The 20224-nt window shown below is 38.7% G+C and overlaps 1 protein-coding gene across 3 annotated transcripts; it reads right to left on the reverse strand.

Annotated features, from left to right (window-relative positions):
* Positions 1 to 1923: 1923 nt before the first annotated feature.
* pgap2 (post-GPI attachment to proteins 2) lies at positions 1924 to 20217 on the reverse strand. Of its 3 annotated transcripts, none has more exons than XM_015341557.2 (7): positions 19937 to 20217; positions 17268 to 17405; positions 16619 to 16784; positions 14994 to 15243; positions 14703 to 14797; positions 7054 to 7162; positions 1924 to 4389 (listed from the first exon to the last, which is right to left on the reverse strand). In XM_015341557.2, exons 1-7 carry the CDS (start codon positions 19954 to 19956, stop codon positions 4259 to 4261), a joined length of 909 nt encoding a protein of 302 aa, XP_015197043.2. In that variant the 5' UTR covers positions 19957 to 20217; the 3' UTR covers positions 1924 to 4258. The 3 variants fall into 3 exon arrangements, with proteins under 3 accessions (XP_015197043.2, XP_006627912.3, XP_015197044.1); XM_006627849.3 differs by having other exon boundaries at positions 14691 to 14797; positions 19937 to 20215; XM_015341558.2 differs by having other exon boundaries at positions 14691 to 14797; positions 19994 to 20212.
* Between the last annotated feature and the right edge of the window lie 7 nt (positions 20218 to 20224).

Here is a 20224-nt window from a genome sequence, read left to right on the forward strand (position 1 = left end):
TGGTGATTGGTGTGTGTACTAAGCCAGTTACCCTGGAACAGAAAGCACATTTAAAATGATATGATCTTTCTTAATGTTACCCAGGGCTTGTTTGCAGCATCCCCAAACCAGCTTGCAAACAGTTCCTCAGTTCTTGAACTGAGAATTAGCAAGATCGGCACCGGAATTGACAAGCTGGTTGCACAGAGGTACTTATTCAGTACAGGCTAGAGAGATGGGTTAGAGCTGAGATGTGGAGGAAGTGACAAAGTTCAAGGACAGATGTACAGTGCATGAAACAGAAAGTGGTGTGTACTAACCCACGGGTAGAACTGCAAAGGACAAGCACCTCACACCTCCTACAGTATTCGTCTCCCTTATTTGCCTGAGAATCATTTGACAGTAAAATTAGGGAAGCAAACCTCATGCCGCACAGCAAATCCTGTAAAAGAGATAACGTCCCTTTTACTAATGAGGCAGGCCCCCACCTCTCCACTATAAGAATAATTTGACAGTAAAATAAGTTATTAATACCTCTGTGAGATGGCACAAACTGTGGAAACAACAGAACCCTCTTTGTTTGTCTTCTTGCTTGGCTTCTTACAAAAAGTGAAACTTTGTTTTTCCCCATTTTCATTCACATTGGAAACAAACTGTGAGTTTCTTGTGCTGTAAATTTTTAACCATCCAGTATGCGTTGGGTGAGAGTCCACAAGAGACTACCTTGTTCAAATTCAAATCATACAGTTCTACAAAATGTTAAAATACTGAAATGTGAAAGGTACACCTTGCCGCAGGAAAAAAGGAGGCACAGCAACCAATTTTTTAACCTCTCTGAAAAAACTGTTTTAAAGATCCATTAAATGTAAATGTGATAACCCACAATGCCATTATGTGTTCGCTTTTTAATAAACATGCATGATCACTCGAGTCTTTTGGTGTAAGTTACTGCTTTTTTTCTCCTAACCTATTCCTAGTTTGTGGCAACAAACTTGGATGGAAATTCGGCAAACTTTACTGTAATAAAGAACAGTCTGTTTAATCCACAAAGAGGAAGGCATCAGTGCTGTAACTTTGATTCAGGCCAGTATTTCTGGAAAACGCTTCTAGACGGTGAACTCTTAATGGGGCATTTTTTGCACAAGCCGTGAAACATACTTTGCCATAAATATGGAGAGACTAAAGTGTCAAGGCAGAGTGGTACAGCATAGATGGCCGTGTGCAATGGGTCTGGAATTTGTTCTAATGACCCTGTCGAGCTGGAGCAGGATGAGGGGCGAACAAGCTAAAGAGGACAGGAATGCCTGGGATTCCATGGTGGGCTGAGGCGGAATCAGTGGGGGTGGCCATGCCCGAGAAATGAACTCCCTGGTCCTGAATGGTCTGTGTGGGCCCTAGCCAAAAGTGGAGAGCCCCCTAACTCTTCTCCCCCTGCAATCACTCTGCCGTATGAAAACGCCCCCCCTGTCTGGCTGCTCCAATAGACAGCACACTCAAAGAGTACCTGAAAAGCAGTGCCTCCTATGGCTAGTTCAGTGGCTGGCTCTAACAGCTGAACATAATTCATTTTCACAGAAGTGCACAGCCGGGAATAATAAAAAAAAAAACCAAAACAACTCACAAGATGAGTTCCAGGTCTTTCACTCGACCTATATTTAGACTGCTCAAAATAAGAGGTCAAGTGTTTCCCTGCGAAAATATGCTGCAATTGGTGAAGTCCAATTTTTCAGAGATGAACAGCCATCAGAGAAACACGTTTGATCCTTTTTGAATCCAGGCCACATCGGTTTGTCCAAGCAGCCATTGCCAGGGGGGTATTCAATCAAACGGATAACAGTAGTACAACAGAACTGAATAATATCTGTGGAAACAGGGCGATGTACCCCGCAACACAAAGTAAGTGACACTCATGGCAAACAAAATAATTACATCACTCACTTAACATAAAAGTCAGGTGCATTTAATAACAGACAACCCTGTGCTGGTTAACAAATTACATTTGTAGATTACCTTCATTTTGACATAAGATATACTTCAAACGTACAACAGAACAATGAAGATTCATTTACCTTGAAATGATTTTGTATGAAGATATTTATTTAATTGTCCACTATAGCACATTGGCCTTAAAAGCACAATCCTACTGGAGCCACAATCACAAAAACAGCAGCTGACAATTAATCAAGACAGGAAGCGTCATCATCGTCTGAAAAGGCAACAGATTATTTCAAACATTTCTAGCCAAAATCTCCTCCATAATCTGTGTTAATACTGACATTTAGTAATGAACCTATGAATTTACAAGTTAATTGTGTAGTATCCATCCCAAGAGAAATAACTGAAACTAAAAACATTCTGAATTAAGGTTTATGGATACAACTCAGGAATTACAGTACTTACCTACTTCAGGGAATTACTAATCTAGCCTTTGCCTGAACAATTTTCACTACAATCTCACTTATATACATAACATCCAGGCACCAGTAGGTGATGGTATTTAAATTAAAAAAATAAATCTGTAAATAAGCACATACGACAACAGTCAGCCTTACTACTTTCTTTCTTTGGCAGGGGAATCGCCTCACAAAACATGAAAATAATTAATTATTTAACAGGAAATCGAAATATTTTTAAGAAAGAACAACCCAGTAGCATTATTTTTTTAATTTCATATGGTGTTATTTAAAAATAAAAAATCATACAGATTTCAAGTTTGTGTTTCAGGTTATGATGTCAAAGAGCCCTCTTGGGATTTAATGTGCATTTTGACAGGAATGTCCTCACACGAGGAGTCTTTTCTGTTCAGCAATTTTCTCATCTTGTTTGATGAGAAAACTGACACAAAGAGCCTTAATTATCCTTTATAAAGGAGATCCTTGAGGCAATTAAGAGTGAGACAGAAAGTATGATACAGGGAGCTGTTAAAATGGATTTCACAGTATCCACTGCAGTACAACATTTATAACTCGGTGAAATAAAATGTGTATTTCAATAGTTGTGTCCCCAAAAGACATTGGTCTTAAAACCCCTAAACAATTCTAAAACTTTAAAACGTTCACAGTACAGAATTAAAAAACAAACCACCAACAGTAATACAAATAACCAATTTCCTGAGATTTACAAAACTACAGCAGACATCCATGTTATAGCTTAAATATTTGCAAAGAAAAACGGCATTTGTATGTAGACTTGAGGGATGCTGGGATATAGTACCTACTCTATGAGGCAGTAGCAACTTACTAAAACCATTAACGGATTCTAGCAACAGGAGATCAAGAATACAATGCAACAGAATACGGGACTTTCTGACTATCAAATCAAGATCTGAAGTTTTAGACCTTCAATAGAATCAGGTACCTCAAGAGGCCTGTGTTCTACATAATGTAGACAAAGTGGATTGCTCTGGTCTAAGAGAAGTCAGTCATAAGTATTTTGAGAGCAGGTAGACCTGAAAGATGACAAACAGATCGCGCAACTTCACCCCAGTAAGCTCTGTGCCATTCATGAAAGAGAGAGGTTTAAAATGCAAATGAATGAGTCAATGACACATGGGACATGAATTTTTTTACAGTATGTGGTGAAAAGGCAAACACTGAAACACAGGACTGCCATGGAGAAATATGAGCGGATAGAAAAAGAAGGTGCATCAAGTGTAGTTGCATTATGCAAAGGCACGAACACAGAGAGGTTTGTGAGACTGTCATAAAGTGAAAAAGCATTCCTAACATCAATGCAGTTATCAGGCCTGTGGGGACTGAGTGGTCAAGTTAGTCTGCAGAAGAGCTACAAGACATTATGTCTAGTTTTTCCGGAAGTGAAGGAATCCTGGTTTAGTCCTTTTTCAGATTAAAACAAAGAAATTCTTTAAGTGCAGAGTTAGTCTCACTTCACATGTTGTTGCACTGTTGCTTTTCCAGATAGAAGTGACGAATGGGCGCACCATTAAAACTGTACTTTTCTGGTGCCCCATACTTAAAATCGGCCTAGTGGTGTGCAGATCAATCCTGAACTATTCTTATTCGTATTCCAATACTTGCCTAAGCACTGATCTTTCTGGTAGGTCAAAGTGAGCCTGTTTGTGCATTTAACAAGGTTTTCTGTGTTATGTGTCAGCTGAAGTTTGAAATGACCAGTGACTCATTGTGTTTTAAAGGAATATATGAAAAAGCTCTTCCTCTGGTATCTTCCTCATTGTGCCAGTTACTTGGGAAGTGTTCTGAGGATTCTGAAAGGAACAGCTGCCATCCTCCATCCAGCTGTCTCGGCCTCGGAGGTTCTGTCAGAAGCGCTTGCTCTCTGGTGGGGTGACAACCATCACGTCTTTGTTTCCAAAATCCCAGTACGCTGTCAAATGGAACGCCATGTTGGAGAAGACCACGAAGTACTCACAGAAAGCAAAACAGGTGTAAACTAATGAAGAGAGGAGACAAAACAGAAGACATTGTAGCTGAAACAAGTGGGACCTATTTGGCCATAAGTATAAACAATCTTCATTAGATAATTTACAGTCTTTAATTAAATATGCTCCTGTATGTCTTACAACATTGGTCTCTTGGTGTCATAAGTCTGCCACTAATTCTAATCTTTTAACGATTGAAGCCCTTAAAGATTGTTGTGCTGCCACTGAGTTTGAGATACAACTTTTTTAAAACGCAAAGCCTCACATTTTTTAGTATACAGGTTTTGGATATTGAATAAATGTTTTTGGCATAATTTGTGCTTAACTGTCATTCATGACAGACTGATGAACTCAACTGACTTTGTTGTGTAAGATCTAAATCACCTCATTCGAGAGAGAGCTGACTGGGCACTGGTAATGAGGTGATTTAACCTACTGAATGTTAACCCTGTTAGAAAAATACAGAAAGCAACCACTATGCCCTGTTAATCAAGAGAATAATAATAATAATAATAATAATAATAATAATTGCTTACACTTATATAGCGCTTTTCTGGACACTCCACTCAAAGCGCTTAATGAGTAATGGGGACTCCCCACCACTACCACCAATGTGCAGCATCCACCTGGATGATGCGACGGCAGCCATAGTGCGCCAGAACGCTCACCACACACCAGCTATCAGTGGGGAGGAGAGCAGAGTGATGAAGCCAATTCATAGATGGGGATTATTAGGAGGCCATGATTGGTAAGGGCAAATGGGAAATTTGGCCAGGACGCCGGGGTTACACCCCTACTCTTATCGAGAAACGCCCTGGGGTTTTTAATGACCACAGAGAGTCAGGACCTCGGTTTTACGTCTCATCCGCAGGACGGCGCCTGTTTACAGTACAGTGTCCCTGTCACTATACTGGGGCATTAGGACCCACATGGACCGCAGGGTGAGCACCCCCTGCTGGTCCCACTAACACCTCTTCCAGCAGCAACCTTAGTTTTTCCCAGGAGGTCTCCTATCCAGGTACTGACCAGGCTACCACCTGCTTAGCTTAAGTGGGTTGAACACTGAGCAACACACTCATCTCATCACTATGCTCAAGGCTGCACTAAGTCAGTACACCATCACATGCCTTCTGGGCTGTTCAAGGTCAGCGACTTCTGACATAGCAAGAGTCATTGTCATACTCCATCTTCTTGGTTGTTTTTTATACTGCCAGACCCACTGCATCAGCAACACCAGGTTGCAAAACGCATGCTTCGGCAGCTCAGCTGGGAGGTGCAGGCCAGATGACCATCCTGGGGCCCAGTGTTCACCAATATTCATCAGTACAACAGAATGAGGTGAGCAACCAAATGGTGATGCATCACAAACCTACAGTTTGCACTGCTTCCATTGGTGATCATACAAACCTATGGCTTTCACAGTAGACCCCTGGTCATTCAACTATGTCCATAATATGTATGGACCTATATCGTATCTATTCAGTAAAACACACACCTCTTATGAAAATTATACCAAACTAATTATCGGGAAAATGACAATCTGCTGCCATTCTACATGATGTTTTTTTCCCGCTCCCTATATACAGTGTGTAAACACACATTCCTACAGAGCCCTCCACAGCTGGAAAAAGGAAATTCTTTTTACTCTTTAAGGCTGTTTGATGTCATCAAAGACAACAGCACTTCATTTAAGATGAACTAAGGAAGACACAAGGGGAATTCACTAACAGCATCTTAAAAAGTTACTGTCATCCGAAAATATCCTCAGACACATTTGTAGTCTGTATGCATGAAAAGTATGTCCTCAACAGCAGAGTCACTGACCAAAAGAAACGTTTCTGGGAGAAACCACAGAAACCAAATCTCTGACACACAATTCTAATTATTGCTCTTCAATGCTAAAAAAGCCTACCTGTAAGTAAACTATTATACTTCAATATATATGGTCTTGTTCTGGTTTGACAATGAATACAAAAATCTTACAAGTTATGTTTCTTATCTATCAGATTAAACAAATATTGACATCATACTGTAACTGATATGAGATCTGTACCGACCTGATAACCGCACTACCTCTGACCACAAGTTGAACTAGACAATATTTATTTCCTTATAAAACCCAGGTGAGAAACTAGATGAGGTTATAGAAAAACCATTCAAAGAACATCTTTTAAGCCTTCACATAATTCCCCCTGCAGCATATACGGATATGGGTAAATGAATATGATTGTGATTTGCTAACAATCAATTCAGGAAAGAAGTCACAAGAGGGTTATTGAAAAGGGAAACACATTAAAAGCAGATACAGCAGTTCAAGCCATCTATGGTCAGCTCTGGAATTCTAACCCTAAGGATATTAAAGAGTCACCATCCCTAAACTCTTTCAAATCTAGACTCAAAACCTTCTTCATTAGAAGGGCCTTTACATACAGTAGCTGGTTCTTATTTACCTCTCTATTCAGTACCTCCAACTACTTTCCCCTCATTGTGTATATCTTGTGTATTTGTTTTGTTTGAGAAGTCACCTTTAAATGTGCTATATAAAATAGCAAAATATGTTACACACATAAAATACAATTATAATAACATGCAGGTACACATTTAAGAGTTGACACAAGGAACTGTAGAACAAAAGTCAGAAAACAGGAGGCTAGTACATTCTCCTACACACTCACTGCCTGGTTCGCAGTATCTGTTATGCCGGACATAGAAGTAACAAGCAATGATGCACAGAATCAAGTTGAAGAAGAAAAGGCGAATCTTCCACTTGTAGGACGTCTGCTCCTGTAACAAGAAAACAATGTTGCATCACTGAGTACATACAACCAGATCTGTGATATGAGAAAGAAATATGTACAAGTATATGAACAAGCTGACTTCAGTTAGATTCAGGCAGAAAATAAATTAAGTGTATTTTACTCAGATGTGTTTCAATACAGTTTCATCTGTATTTGTTATAGAACAATTAGAATCTTATGGTTCTAAGCTAAGGAGTTGTTTTCTTTTTTTGTTGTTTGACTGTCTTGAACACAAAAATACCCACTAACAATATTTATAATTCCGAATGTTGTTTCTTCCATAAGACACATGAGTGAGAAGAGAATGTTAATACAACAGAGCAACACTGCAATGTGGCTTTCAGAAGTATTTACTAAAGAAGCCGCAGAATCATAGGCTCTCTTTTAGAAATACAATTTATAAATAGACGCAGCATGTAGAGTGTGAAATATATGTGTAGAAGCAGCCACTTACAGCCAAACACCTCAAATTGTACTTCAGTCCCACCCACAATCTTAGCCCCTTTTAAATTCAAACGACTTTCTTTCTCTAACAGTACTGCTAGCTCAGCAAGCTAATGTTCACTTTGGAATTCAACTTAACAAGACCTGCTGTTGTAACTTCACAACAACACGGTAACATCTGACAGCAGCTTAAGATGAGATACCTCGAAGGGTACTATATATAAAAAAGAGGCTGTTCAACACAACAAGAGAAAACTAGGGACCCTTCTACATGATGTTTCTTGTTGAGCAGCACCAAAAACATACAAATGTTGATTTTAGTGGCCCATAAGGACCATGTTTATATTTTAGTGTGTTTTCTATAGTTATAGGTCCACAAGTACAGTGTGACTGTTAAATAATCAATAACTGCTACATTAAAAAAGCACATATTATTCTGCCCTATCTGTTATTATAGGGCTACCTTGGGGACTGTTAGCCACACTGATACAAAAGGATCCTGGTTTCTTGGTAATTCTGTGTTTAAAAAAAAACAACAACATTTCTTAAGAAAATAAATAAACCAAATGCATATCTTCAAAGGCAAGGTAATCCAAGCTCAGCACTGACCAAAGAAGCACATTGGACTGTGAAACAGGTCCCAAACGGGTACAGACCTACATTGCAGAGCAATAAATGCAATCTCAAAGGATGTTTCGTGCCATACTGAGTCATTCTTGCACACATCAGATGCAGTGAAACCTGACATTTGCACCTTGCAACCTTTATTGAGAAATAGATGTTTACGTTGTGATGCAGTACCGCAGAAGTAAGAAATGACATAAAAGAGCCTTGCTTTCCCCTTCAGCCACTTCCCAAAGAGATACAGTAACTCACCTATCACTGGAACCTCTAGAAGTACCAATCATATCTGTACAAATTAAGCTTGTCACAATCTGGTAGGAGTGTTTAATTCTATTCTACTTCAATTTCTGGGGTTTCGTCTGAGATTCGTTCTTGGTGTTTGGCACCAGTATCTCCTGTGGTTTTCATTATAGTTGAGCTCTCAATTAAATACACTGCTCTACTCATTTACTTAAATAGATCATTTAGACTGTTTTCAACTCCAAACAATGCTACAGAGTTCATGTAATTCATGAATTTTTAATCTAATCTTTAACTAATGAATCTAACTTTCTAGGCTAACAACAATACAGCAAATTATATACAGCTTAATTAGGGGTTCAATGTTGCTTTTTGAGTGCTCAGGTGGACCAAAAATTAAAACACAATGGTGTGCATTGTCTTTTCAAAGCCTGCCCTAGACCATTAGTCATTATGACTTATTGAACTCATCCCAGAGATCCTTTTAAAAAGATTTTATAAAGCAGACTGTGAGGAAGGGAAGTGAGAAACAGAATTAGCATTGCCTAATGAGTTCTATTGGTTAAAACCATGAGCACTTCCTCACTTCATATCTTCTCACAAGCTTCTCACAATTCTATTCTAGAATTCTTTTTTGCATGGTCAGTTAGAACAGATAACTGGAGAAGACAATGGAGAACTAACATGAGCACAGAGGGAGGAGACTAAAAAAAGAACATGGAGTGATGGGAAGTTCTCTTTTAATGACAGTTTTCAGGATGTTTCTGGAGTATGAAGTAACAGATCAGATACTAATTTCAACAAAATGGGCTTTTCACAAAAAACCAGGGCACAATCAACTCAAAAAAGCAGTCATCTCAAGACCTTTAAGGGATGCCACAGTAGCTATAGGGTGCTAAGGTTTTCTTAAAATGAAGAGGACTTGTGTTAAATAAGGAGTCAGCTGATCCTTATCTTAGGCTAATCTGTTATTGATGGCCTATCACACATTTCCTGAAATTCAGTGGCAAACCAAATAATTCAGCTCTTCAAATCTGAGAAGTGACATGAGAGAAAATATGTAGTATCATTACAAGATTACAAGAAACATTTGAAAAACAAGCCTTGTGGGACATTTCCTTTCACCCGTTACCCAAACAAGAGACAAAAAATGAAGGGATAAAATAATTATGATGTAGTAATAAAATAGATACAATTTTTAGTGGTATAACATTAACAGGTTTTCAGGGCTTTTTGTTTTACATGTTTTAGCAGCATTCACATGGTAATTTTGCATATACAATATAAGCCATTCTTCCCTTTGAGTGCTTAGCATATATGCAGCAGGTTTTAAAAAGCATTACATAAAAAAATGTTTTATCTTCCATGCTTTTACTCTAAAGTAACAGAGCTATCAAACTGTAACTGTGGTTCAAAGATCATATTTAATATTTAATATTTTTTTCCTGCATGTGTTCACAAGAATAAGCCAGTTGAAAGCCAAAAAGAAGACAAAATTAGGGCAGTAAGAGCAAGCTGGGAGAGGTTGGGTTTCACTTCTGTATGGCAGCCAGACAAGCACAGGAAGTCAGTGTTTCTCAGTGACACAAGTGCTCTGGCTCAGCGAGTATAAATACAGCCTGTGGCTTCCTGACACTCAAAAGTCTCAGCCGTAACTCTGCCCCCACATTAAACTAAACGTGGAGTGTTCAGCATTGAAACTGCTGGCAATGTCTGAAATGTACAACTGACCACAGGCACGGCAAACTTTTTTATGTTTTATTAGTTACACTGCTGCTTCACTCAATTTAGAAATCATTGCACAATTCCAGATTATTCAATCGTTCACATCCTGCTTCTTTATTTGACTTAAGTCAAACAATTTGTGTGGTAGGTCTAATGTCAAATAAAATATTTTCAAATGATGGTGAACCTGGCCTTACTTTCTTTTTGCTTCTTTATACGAATCAACATATAAGATCCACTGTTGAATGTTTGGCTACACGTTAAATGGGTTACTACAGGAAACCTTAGTGCTATGTACCAGAGATGGAAGCAGAAGTGAAAAACATACTATAACAAGTGCCTTGACCATACAGTGTGCAAGCCTGTTAACGTCTAAAGTGTATAGTCATGATAAGAGAGAAGCTGCTCTGTACCAGTTGCTTATCAAAAGGAAGCAACACATTTTAGACCGACTATAATTGTGAACCTGAGAGTGATGAAGCTCCTCCTATGGATCTGTAAAAAGCTGACATCATTAAATGCTGTCATTTCAACAGATGAATTAGCTCTTATTCTGAGGAACTCAGAAGATTTACAAAGAGCCTTAACACAGCAGAAGCAACCCAGAACCTCATAATGCCAACAATAAAAAATGACCTCAGTGAATGTCACAATAACCATTTTTTGGTTTCATTAAATGTAGCTGATTCAAATCAGGGTCAGTCTTTCAATACTATTTGGGAAAAGCCTTTAGCAGATTCTTTTCTCTGCTTTGATGAAACGTTTGATGAAAGCAGATGCACTACACAAAACGTATCAGTGGAGTTTATCAGTGTGGGGGCAAGCTTTCATCACCAAGCCTCTGACCACACTGACTGCTGAGACAGAGCTTTCTGTATGAATGTAGTGGAAAGCTAAAACTCAGCAGAAAAGTAGCACTTCCTCAGAGAGTGTGAAAAGGTGAAAGTACACAGAACTACCTTTGCCTTCTTTACAAGCAGACAGCAGGACCGGTCTGTAATGGGCGGATGTTTTGTGGGTATAGCGGGGACCTCAAGAGACTGTGCGCTCACCCTGGACTCAATCTCAACAAGGTCACTTGACTGAGGCCTACCAAACCCTCGCCAAGCCTCCCTCCCCCACTAAGTAAGTCAAAAACAGATATTCTCACCTGACTAAATTACCTGTCTGCCAAGGCCAGACTGAGATAAAGGGAAATTAGACAATGAAGACTACCAAATTAATTGGTGTACATTCTGTGGTTGAAAAATGTTCAAATAGTTCCTACACAAGGGGTGAACATTCTCATTTCTGTCTTGTTCTAGTTGCAGACTTTGGTGGCAAAACTAAAGGTTGATCGGAAAACAAAAAAGATCATTCATTTAATTTAGTATCAACTCATTTGTATACCCCATTTCACCACAGCTTTTATTCTAAAAATTTTACTTCAATTAACAAAGGCAACTTTGTTTTTGTCTCAAAGTGACTCTGTAAGGTAACAATTCCAGAGGTGTATTTTATTTTCCTAACAAGGCGTTTAGATGAAGTAGTGGTCACGATACTTTATGACACCTTATTCAATGGAGTACATTTGTTCCACAATGTAAAAACGGTCTGTCAACCCAAACGGAAGCTGATTGCTGAATTAAGCCTTTGATTGAGAAAATTAAGATGGATGTTTCAAACAAAAGCCAACCGCCTCACTCGCTTAAACAGGAAATCTGTTCTACCCCTCCATCAGCACAAATGCACCACTTTTGCAATATGTACTGTTGTTGCTCAAGCTGTTGCAACACCATGCATTTCAGTTTGCAAAGTTGGAGGAACCGCGGGACCAGGCAGACTCTTCTGTTACTTCACTTGTAGGCGAGTTGATCATGAAAAATAACTCTTTTTCTTCTAATTTTCTTCTAGTTTTATATTCCTACCGATGCTATCCTTCCACCCCACAGAATTTCTCACCTAAACAAGACTGAATACGTCTGGATTGTGATATTCTATACTTCTATTCATTGTCAAACAAGTTTTTTTTTTAAATTAGATGGACAAACGCACAGCTAAGGAAACCAGATCTCGGCTTATACCCCTCAGTTCCGCATCCTTTCTCCTTGAGAGTTTCCAGCTTTTCAACATTTCTTTGCTAACCGCTTTAGGACGGTTCGCAAGTAGGCAACAGTGTAATCTTGTTTCTCAACATGTGTATCTGCTTGTAATGTAACTGTGAGTGTATTACAAACAGAAAAAAAACATGCTGTATAAAGCAATACTTTTTCATTAATAGGAAAGCAAATACGTCACCTAGAATTGGTCACATATTTACAGAGGAGCACAAGACAACCTTCTACTGACAACACTTATTAACACAAAGCAGAAATTTTCCTATGTATTTACTGCAGATGACTGAAGGAGGAAAATTTGCTGTTAAAATGTTATGAACATACAATTCATGTAGTAAACACTGAGTAAACATGGAAAATGTTCTTACTGCTAATGCAACAAATGCACCACTCCTTGTGAACGTCATGGCTAATATGACACTGGGCTCGTTTGCAAGCTCATCATTTTGGCATTAGTATATAAAAGACACGCAGATTTTCCTTTTTACAACACACTTCGATTTAATGAGGCTTCATAGGAAAGCCCTGTCTCTAAACTGTGGGTGACACTGATTGGTATCGAATATAACTCATTCGTCACACTATACCAACGTATGAAAATCACCACACTTTACATGTGTATCTGAATGAATTTTCACATAAAGGTGGGTGGAGCTTTTTTCCATCCTAATTGAACTTTAAAGAGTATTTTTTGGAACAATAACCTTCAAAGAAAATTGCAGGAGATAATCATCACAGGAAAACACATTGACAGAGTTTGCTTACCTGCAATTTCAAAGCTTTAAAAGTCATTAGGTTAGAGAAGTCCACAGCTCTGAACTACTACAAAATAATGGAATTAATAAAACTCTCACTCTAATGTTCTCATTCAGACATAAGAGCAACCTAGTTGCTTGAGATAATAAAGCTTCTTTTTTAACATAAGAACATAAGCTTTTTTACGGAAAAAGCACCATAACAGATACATAGAAACAAATAAGCAGCTAGTAAAAGGTAAGCTGTCATAACAACAATGAAATATCCACAGACGTATCTTTAGATACGTTCTCGGAGCATTTCACAGATACCTAAATAAAAAAGGAACTGGATGAAGCACAAACAACAGAGCTGAATATCAGGTAAACCAGATTGTAAAAGAGAGAAAGGAACTAACAGATGAACACTGCCACATAGTGGTCACATTGAGGAAATTAGTTTTTTATGTTTACTGTTTTGGCTGCACAAATCCGAGAACCCAACAATTCCTTAACAAAATAGATTTGTTTTTGTTTGTGGAAATAAAATGATAGTCAAATGCATTTTCATCACACACAAAAAAAAACAACACTTATTTGAATAGCACCTTAGAGTTTTTTTCCCATTTTTAGTCTGTGAAATGGCTATTTCTATTTTTTTCCTGTTGATCGCTGTTACTTTATGTGAATATTGAATAAACAAAACCTTAATTCTAACCACAGGACAGACTCTACTTTGAACAACAAGGAGTTCTTTAAATCTGAAAGATTTGTCATTTTTCTGTGTTTTGCAAGGTCACTGTACCAGCTACAAAAAATATTTTGCCATTTGCCGAATAACTTTGGGATTTTATTGCAGCCCTAAGTGAAATGATCCTTCTGATACTCAGTACAGAATTCATTAAAGTAAATCTGCTTTTTCCTGTTGACACATTAACACATTAAAAACAGCACCCAAGGAAAGTACACCTTCCAGTATACTGAAGAGTATGAAGTGCATTAATTGTTTAAAGGATATTTAAAAGCCAAGGGAAGGATGAAGCAAGGATAAAAAATACACTGGTGGAGAACATTTGATACAAAACTAAATACATACAGAAAATTACTTAATTAGACAAACACAGCCTCTTCAGAATGAACCTGGTAAAATAGGATTATGTTGTTTCCCTTTCTTCAAAATGTAAGAATTTTATGGGCAGTTGGCCAGTTCAGTTTTGTGTGACTTGATTCTAAGGGAACTCATTCCTAATTTGTCTCGATAGTATAATCCAGATTATAGAGTCCACACCAATTGAGCAGATTTATGTTTACCTGACAAGTGGGTTTTAGCTTGCTCTACAACTCTAGACTTTGAATAAGATACTGACTACATCATCGGAGAAAAAAAATTATGCTTGTAATATTAAAACGTGGTCACACAATACTTAGAGAAAAGTGAGAAACACATTTGAAAAGATCTCCTTGCAAAAAGATAAGAGAATTAAATTTTCATGAAGTACACCTCAATTGTTAACCATTAGACCTGGAAATTATTTTTTCAATCAGAAGTTACACTAGCAGGTATCTGCCAAAGAGATTCCAGGGTTATTCTGAAGAGGTCCAGCTTCTACACAGATAATGAATAAGGAGGAAAAAGGGGTGATTACTGTACCTCCGGACTTACTGAATACACTTTAATAATCTTCCACAGAAGGCAGGTTACAAGCATGTGTAGGATCGAACTACCGATGAACGTGATAAAGCCATTTTTATGAAGCCCTGTGAAAAAAACAGAAAGATTATAAATCAAAATAAATCATATCGGACATACTCGTGCTGAAAATGGCTAAACATCAGAAATGTAAATCTTGGCATATTTTCTTTTTCTGACAAACAGAACCTTTCTTATTGTTCTCCATGAAAAAGTGCATCCTGTTGATGTCAACAGAAGCATGGCTTGTAAGACAGCACTCACAGTAATTCTCAGATGAACACACATAGGTGAGCAGCAGCAGTCCCAGGTTTTCTAAGATATTCAGTAGCAGGTTCAAGAAGCTCAGGAACTGGTAGATCCGCTGAGTTTTGAAACAAATGTTGTAGAAATTCCAGTAGCTCACTGCTGCCAGGAACCTGGGGGCGGCGTGCAGACTGATGCAGAAGCGCCAGATGTAACGCTCAGGTATGAGACTTATGGAAGCACTGATAGAGGGCAGGTAGTTGGGAACCTGTCCCATTCAAAGAAGAAAAAAACATAATTCACATTAATCCTAATCATTCTGCCATAGTGCTTATCTTTAGTTTGACCCTCACATAGTGCCCTACCAAGCATTCAAAAGATGTTGCTTTTGACATAGTTCCACACTGACTTTAACACTTTAACCCTTTTTATGTAATTACTGGCTTTGTACCTCCTGACTGTGTGATGTTTGACCAACCCATATACTGTACATGGTGGGCACACTGAAGCACCATATTCTATATATCTGAGGCCCGTTTTGGAAAACTTATTTTCTCAGAGTCTGGCTTTAACATAAAAAGAACCATTATAAAGGGAATAGCTAAGCTTTAAATCATTACTTGGACTTCAGCCTCCTGCAATGCAGGCTTACTGGGTAGGAAGACAACTAAGGTTTTTGTGTACCAGAACTAATTACAGTATATGACAAATGGAAAGTTGACCTAAAGTAAAAGAATAAAATACACAAGTGTCCTAGACTTAGAGAAAAAAAATCTCTTACTGCCCTCAGGAAAGTGAGAATCTGGCTAGAACTGTTATACTACCTATGAATGCTCGAAGCAAAGAAAAAATGCCTGAGTTATGACAATGAAACAAGAAAACTCTAAAATGAGCTTTCAAATTAATTAGGAAAGCAAGCCCAACTGGGGATGTATTCATCCCATACAGAAATAAAAACTTGACAGCATCATCTTGCTACTGTAAAGGTTAATTCAACAAGCTAGAATGCATCAAATACCAGCTTTGTACAACAGCACATCTAATGTCCTAGAAGATTCTTGGATACAATTGAAGACTGTAATGTACAGCACTGCAGACATGATCTGTGAGGTTCAGATACAGTGATCTCACTGCTCGGTTCATACTGCAGATAGCTCTCATGCAGTGGGCCAACAGGAATGGCTCTGTAATGTCCACAAGTTGTGCCAGATAAACATCATTTTCAGATGTACAGTATGCAGCTCAAGGACACCCTAAGGCACACCTCCATGCAATATCTCATTTTCTCATAATGCACTTGTAAACCATGCAGAGTGCCTTAAAATGTGCTTGTAACATTAAAACTCGATCACACAATACTAGGTTTAATTTATAATGTTGCTTCAGTTTCTAAATTAGTACTCGGAAATAGACTGCTCCTTAAATTTTGGACACTAATGTAACAGGTGAAGATAAACTACAACGTAACAAATGAAAAGAATGAAAAAATATGGGCTCACTTCAAGTGCTCTCAGGATGCCTGGATACTCAAGCAGAGATACTTTCAAGCAATTATGATGATCTTTATTTGTGTCTTTGTGAAACAGATTACTTGATCTCTACAGGCAGCTTTAAAGACCCAGATGAAGAGCAAATGTGCTCACCTTACAGTGCGTAGCGGTGGAGTCATCGAAATGAAAGATCAGTGAAATGAAGATGCAAAACACGAAGCCGATGAGCGGCAGGCAGACGGTGCCCACGATGAAGGTCGTGAAACGCAGCCGGAAGACCGGGCTATCTCGATCTGGACCACCAAGCCCCTGAAGCATCCTGCCACAGAGGTATGGACAGTATGTTAATGTGTAATACTGTGCAGTATTTCATGCATTTATGATGCAATGATAACCAACATGCAGACAACAACTACCTGTAACATTTGTAAGTTGTAAAACATGTAGTACAAAATTGAACACATTAAGTAGCTAGGTGAAATATGTTATCTTAACGAACGTGTAAGTATATATTAAGTAACTGCTCGATCTATTTTTTTTCTCGTACATTTCACATATCGACTGCTGCATAGATTGTAGTCGTTAATGATACTATCATTAAGAAGAATAACGAGGAATACATGTACATGACAAATCGTAGAGTCATTTGGATACTCCAAAACACATTCGTATTAAGCAAAACTGTTATGTTATGGCACTGTTATGGTGTACAATAAATTACATAACAATGTCAAGTACAGTAATTGCTAACTCCATGTTATGGCCTATTCAGACGTTCCAGCCAGGGACTGGAGTTCTGTACCTTATCCGGCAGACAGGCTTGGGAGCCGAAAAAGTCTGGAGCAGAACACGGCCGCCACGGACGCGACAGACTAAGCGATCGCTGAATGAAGCATCATCATGGACACGCACTAGAACAGTGGCAAGTGCAGTTCTGTTTCTATTTGAAATTGCAAAAGAATCATTGAATGAACACTCAGAGAGAGAAAAAAAACAATTTAGGAAGAAAAAATATGTGGGTGAGTACTCTTCTCTAACAGCTGATCTGTTCCTGGCAAAGCTGGTAGATTTATAAAACCCGAGCGTAATAAAATCAATTGAGTTCGTGATGTTGCAGAATGCATGAAACGAAACCTCAGCGTGTCTGTGTGACTGTGACTATGTCCCCGGAAGAAGCAAAGCACTCACACAGGTGTCAGGCTCTTTAAAGAGACAGGCTCCCAAAAGCGGAACGAAATACTCCAACGTTTCTTAACGACGTACAGTACGAGTGCTTGTACTGTACTTCTTTCCCGTCAAAAAGCGAGATGTTGCAAACGTAGAACTAACTTCTACGCATATTGCAATTTATAATCTCCTTTTCCTTGAATTTTCGACCAAGCCATTTTCTGGCCTGCATTCAAAAAGCAAACTTTTTCTTTCGTTTACTGCATTTTGTTACATATTTCATTTAAAACATTAACAACACTTACAATTGGACATATTACTTACATTGCTTGACTCGTTTCTAGAACATGTAACATCCCAGGAGACACGACCTTTTATAAAATTCAGTTTCTAAGAATGTAGTTTTTGATCCACAAAATACAGATCATCTGTGTGCTCAGAAATTCCTATTTATGTTAAAGATATATATTGCAAGATTAAAAACTAACTAAAACGGTAAGAGAAGGAAGGTTTATACCCTTTCACATTTTAAAGAAAGAATATAGCATTATTTTATTAAAGAAATTAGAGTTAATATTGATCAAGGTGTTTCATCCAGCCCTCACAGACAAGAGTTTTTTTTTAATATGAACAGATTATTTTGGCTTTACTGTACTATTGGTTAATACATCTTTAGAAACAGGTGATCTGTAAGACCCAGGATAGAGACATGTTCTACAGAAAGTGGTTCCCATCCTAGGTCCTGAGAGACCAATGTCACTTCTTGGTTTTGCCCAATCCAAGTTCTTAATCACAGGCTAAATTGAGCATATTTTAAAATTTGCTTTCAGCTTTTAAAAGGTCAAATGGGATTTGTAATTGGCATTAACACGGTACCTCTGTGCCAAAGCTGTGTTGTATGAAATGTACTCAATTAATCCTCTGCTGAAGGAAAAATAAAAGCTCAATGTGAGTGTCTGCTACAGTGTCATTTTCATCTGTGTGTTTTATTAAAAATCAATCACATATTAACACATTGTAGAGAGGCTACTCCATGTTCTGTATGCTGGAGCCGTTGGAAACCCTATCCTTCTATATCTCCTGACTGAGTATTGAAATAGCCTGAAAGCCTGTGCTTGCAAGCAGAGCAGTTAAAGTCATCAATTAGTACTGAAGATGTGGAGCTTAGCTGGTAGGGAAGCCAGCAGACACAGTGGTGCCCCAGGGACAAGGTTTGGGAAGTTTGTTCTTCCACATTCCTGGGTCAATACAAAGGGGAAACTCCATTACTTATAGCTGGCAGCTATATCACTCTGCGAATCACAACTGGTAACCCACTAACGCTAAGCAGGTGTGAGCCTGGCCATTACCTGGCTAGAAGAGGTGTTACTGGGAACAGTAGGGAACACTCACCCTGCGGTCAGGGTGGGTCTTAATGCCCCAGTATGGTGACGGGGACACTATACTGTAAATAGGTTCCATCCTTCAGATGAGATGTAAAACCTTAATCATAATGACACTCCATAGTGCTAAAAAAACCCAGGGCATTTTTCAAAAAGATTAAGGGGTATAACCCCATTGATCTAGTTAAATTTGCCTCTGGCCTTTAACCAGACACGGTCTCATAAGAATCCCCATTTATGAATTGACCTCATTACTCAGTTCTCTTCCCCCCTGATAGCTGATGTGTGGTGAGCATACTGGTGCACTTTGGCTGCTGTTGCATCATCTAGGTGGGGGCTACACATTGGTAGTGGTGGAGGAGGGAGTCCCCATTACCTGTAAAGCACTTTGAGTGAAGTGTCCAGAAAATGAAAGATACTGAAAGTGGAACTATTGTGTAACTAGTGTAAGTGGGGATTATTATAACTTGCGACTCGTAACATACCTCCAGAAAGCCCACATTTATTTAAAGTTGGTGAGAAAATTAAATTTGGGTCTGATTGTCACTCTACTTTTGGAACTTGCTTTACTTTTTGGAATAATTTCCAAATATGGTAAATCCAACCACCATAATGCAAGTACACATTAAAAAATACATTTATCATACAGCTGTAGATAAGGGGAGACTGGTGCTGCCAAGACAGACCCGTGAAAACTGCAGGACTGTAGCCCCCCAGGACCTCAGCGAGGCACAATAGTGTTAGGACATGGGGAACACATGACCAGGGAGCTACAGTATGTTTTTCATAGGATATGGGATCAAAAAAAACTGAAGACCGTTATATAAATCTGGAACAAAGTTACAACCCCGCAATTGATCCTATAAAACGGTAGCATCGATCGAAGACTACAATAAGACAACTTGCCTCTACTTTTACCCACCCGAATGAAATACAGCGCATTCATCCACCAAGTGAATCACGACTGCGAATGACTCACTATTCAAAAACGGTCGTGACTAGAGGAAGCGACGAATTCCACTCGAGCTGCACAGCAACACATGATCACGTACGGCCGTCCAGACCCGAACAGATTTAACATAAGCGGCCGGTCGCTGCCAACAGCCAATAAACTGGGACTTCGCTCCTAAGGCCTCCGAATGGAGGCGGGACACCAATTCAAACTCTACCCAGTCGCGAAAGTGCAATAGATTTACAAGCTGATGGGCGA

The sequence above is a fragment of the Lepisosteus oculatus genome, chromosome 5, assembly GCF_040954835.1.
Source record: "Lepisosteus oculatus isolate fLepOcu1 chromosome 5, fLepOcu1.hap2, whole genome shotgun sequence".
Lineage (NCBI taxonomy): Eukaryota > Metazoa > Chordata > Actinopteri > Semionotiformes > Lepisosteidae > Lepisosteus > Lepisosteus oculatus.

Excerpts from the sequence above, each read along its gene's own strand:
- pgap2 (XM_006627849.3), bottom strand. The coding sequence starts at position 19,956 with ATGCGCTGTATTTCATTCGG. Across the intron at positions 16,785-17,267 it reads AAGCCTGTCTGCCGGATAAG|GATGCTTCAGGGGCTTGGTG; the intron begins GTACAGAACTCC and ends CCTCTGTGGCAG. Across the intron at positions 7,163-14,690 it reads TGTATTCAGTAAGTCCGGAG|GAGCAGACGTCCTACAAGTG; the intron begins GTACAGTAATCA and ends TTCTTGTTACAG.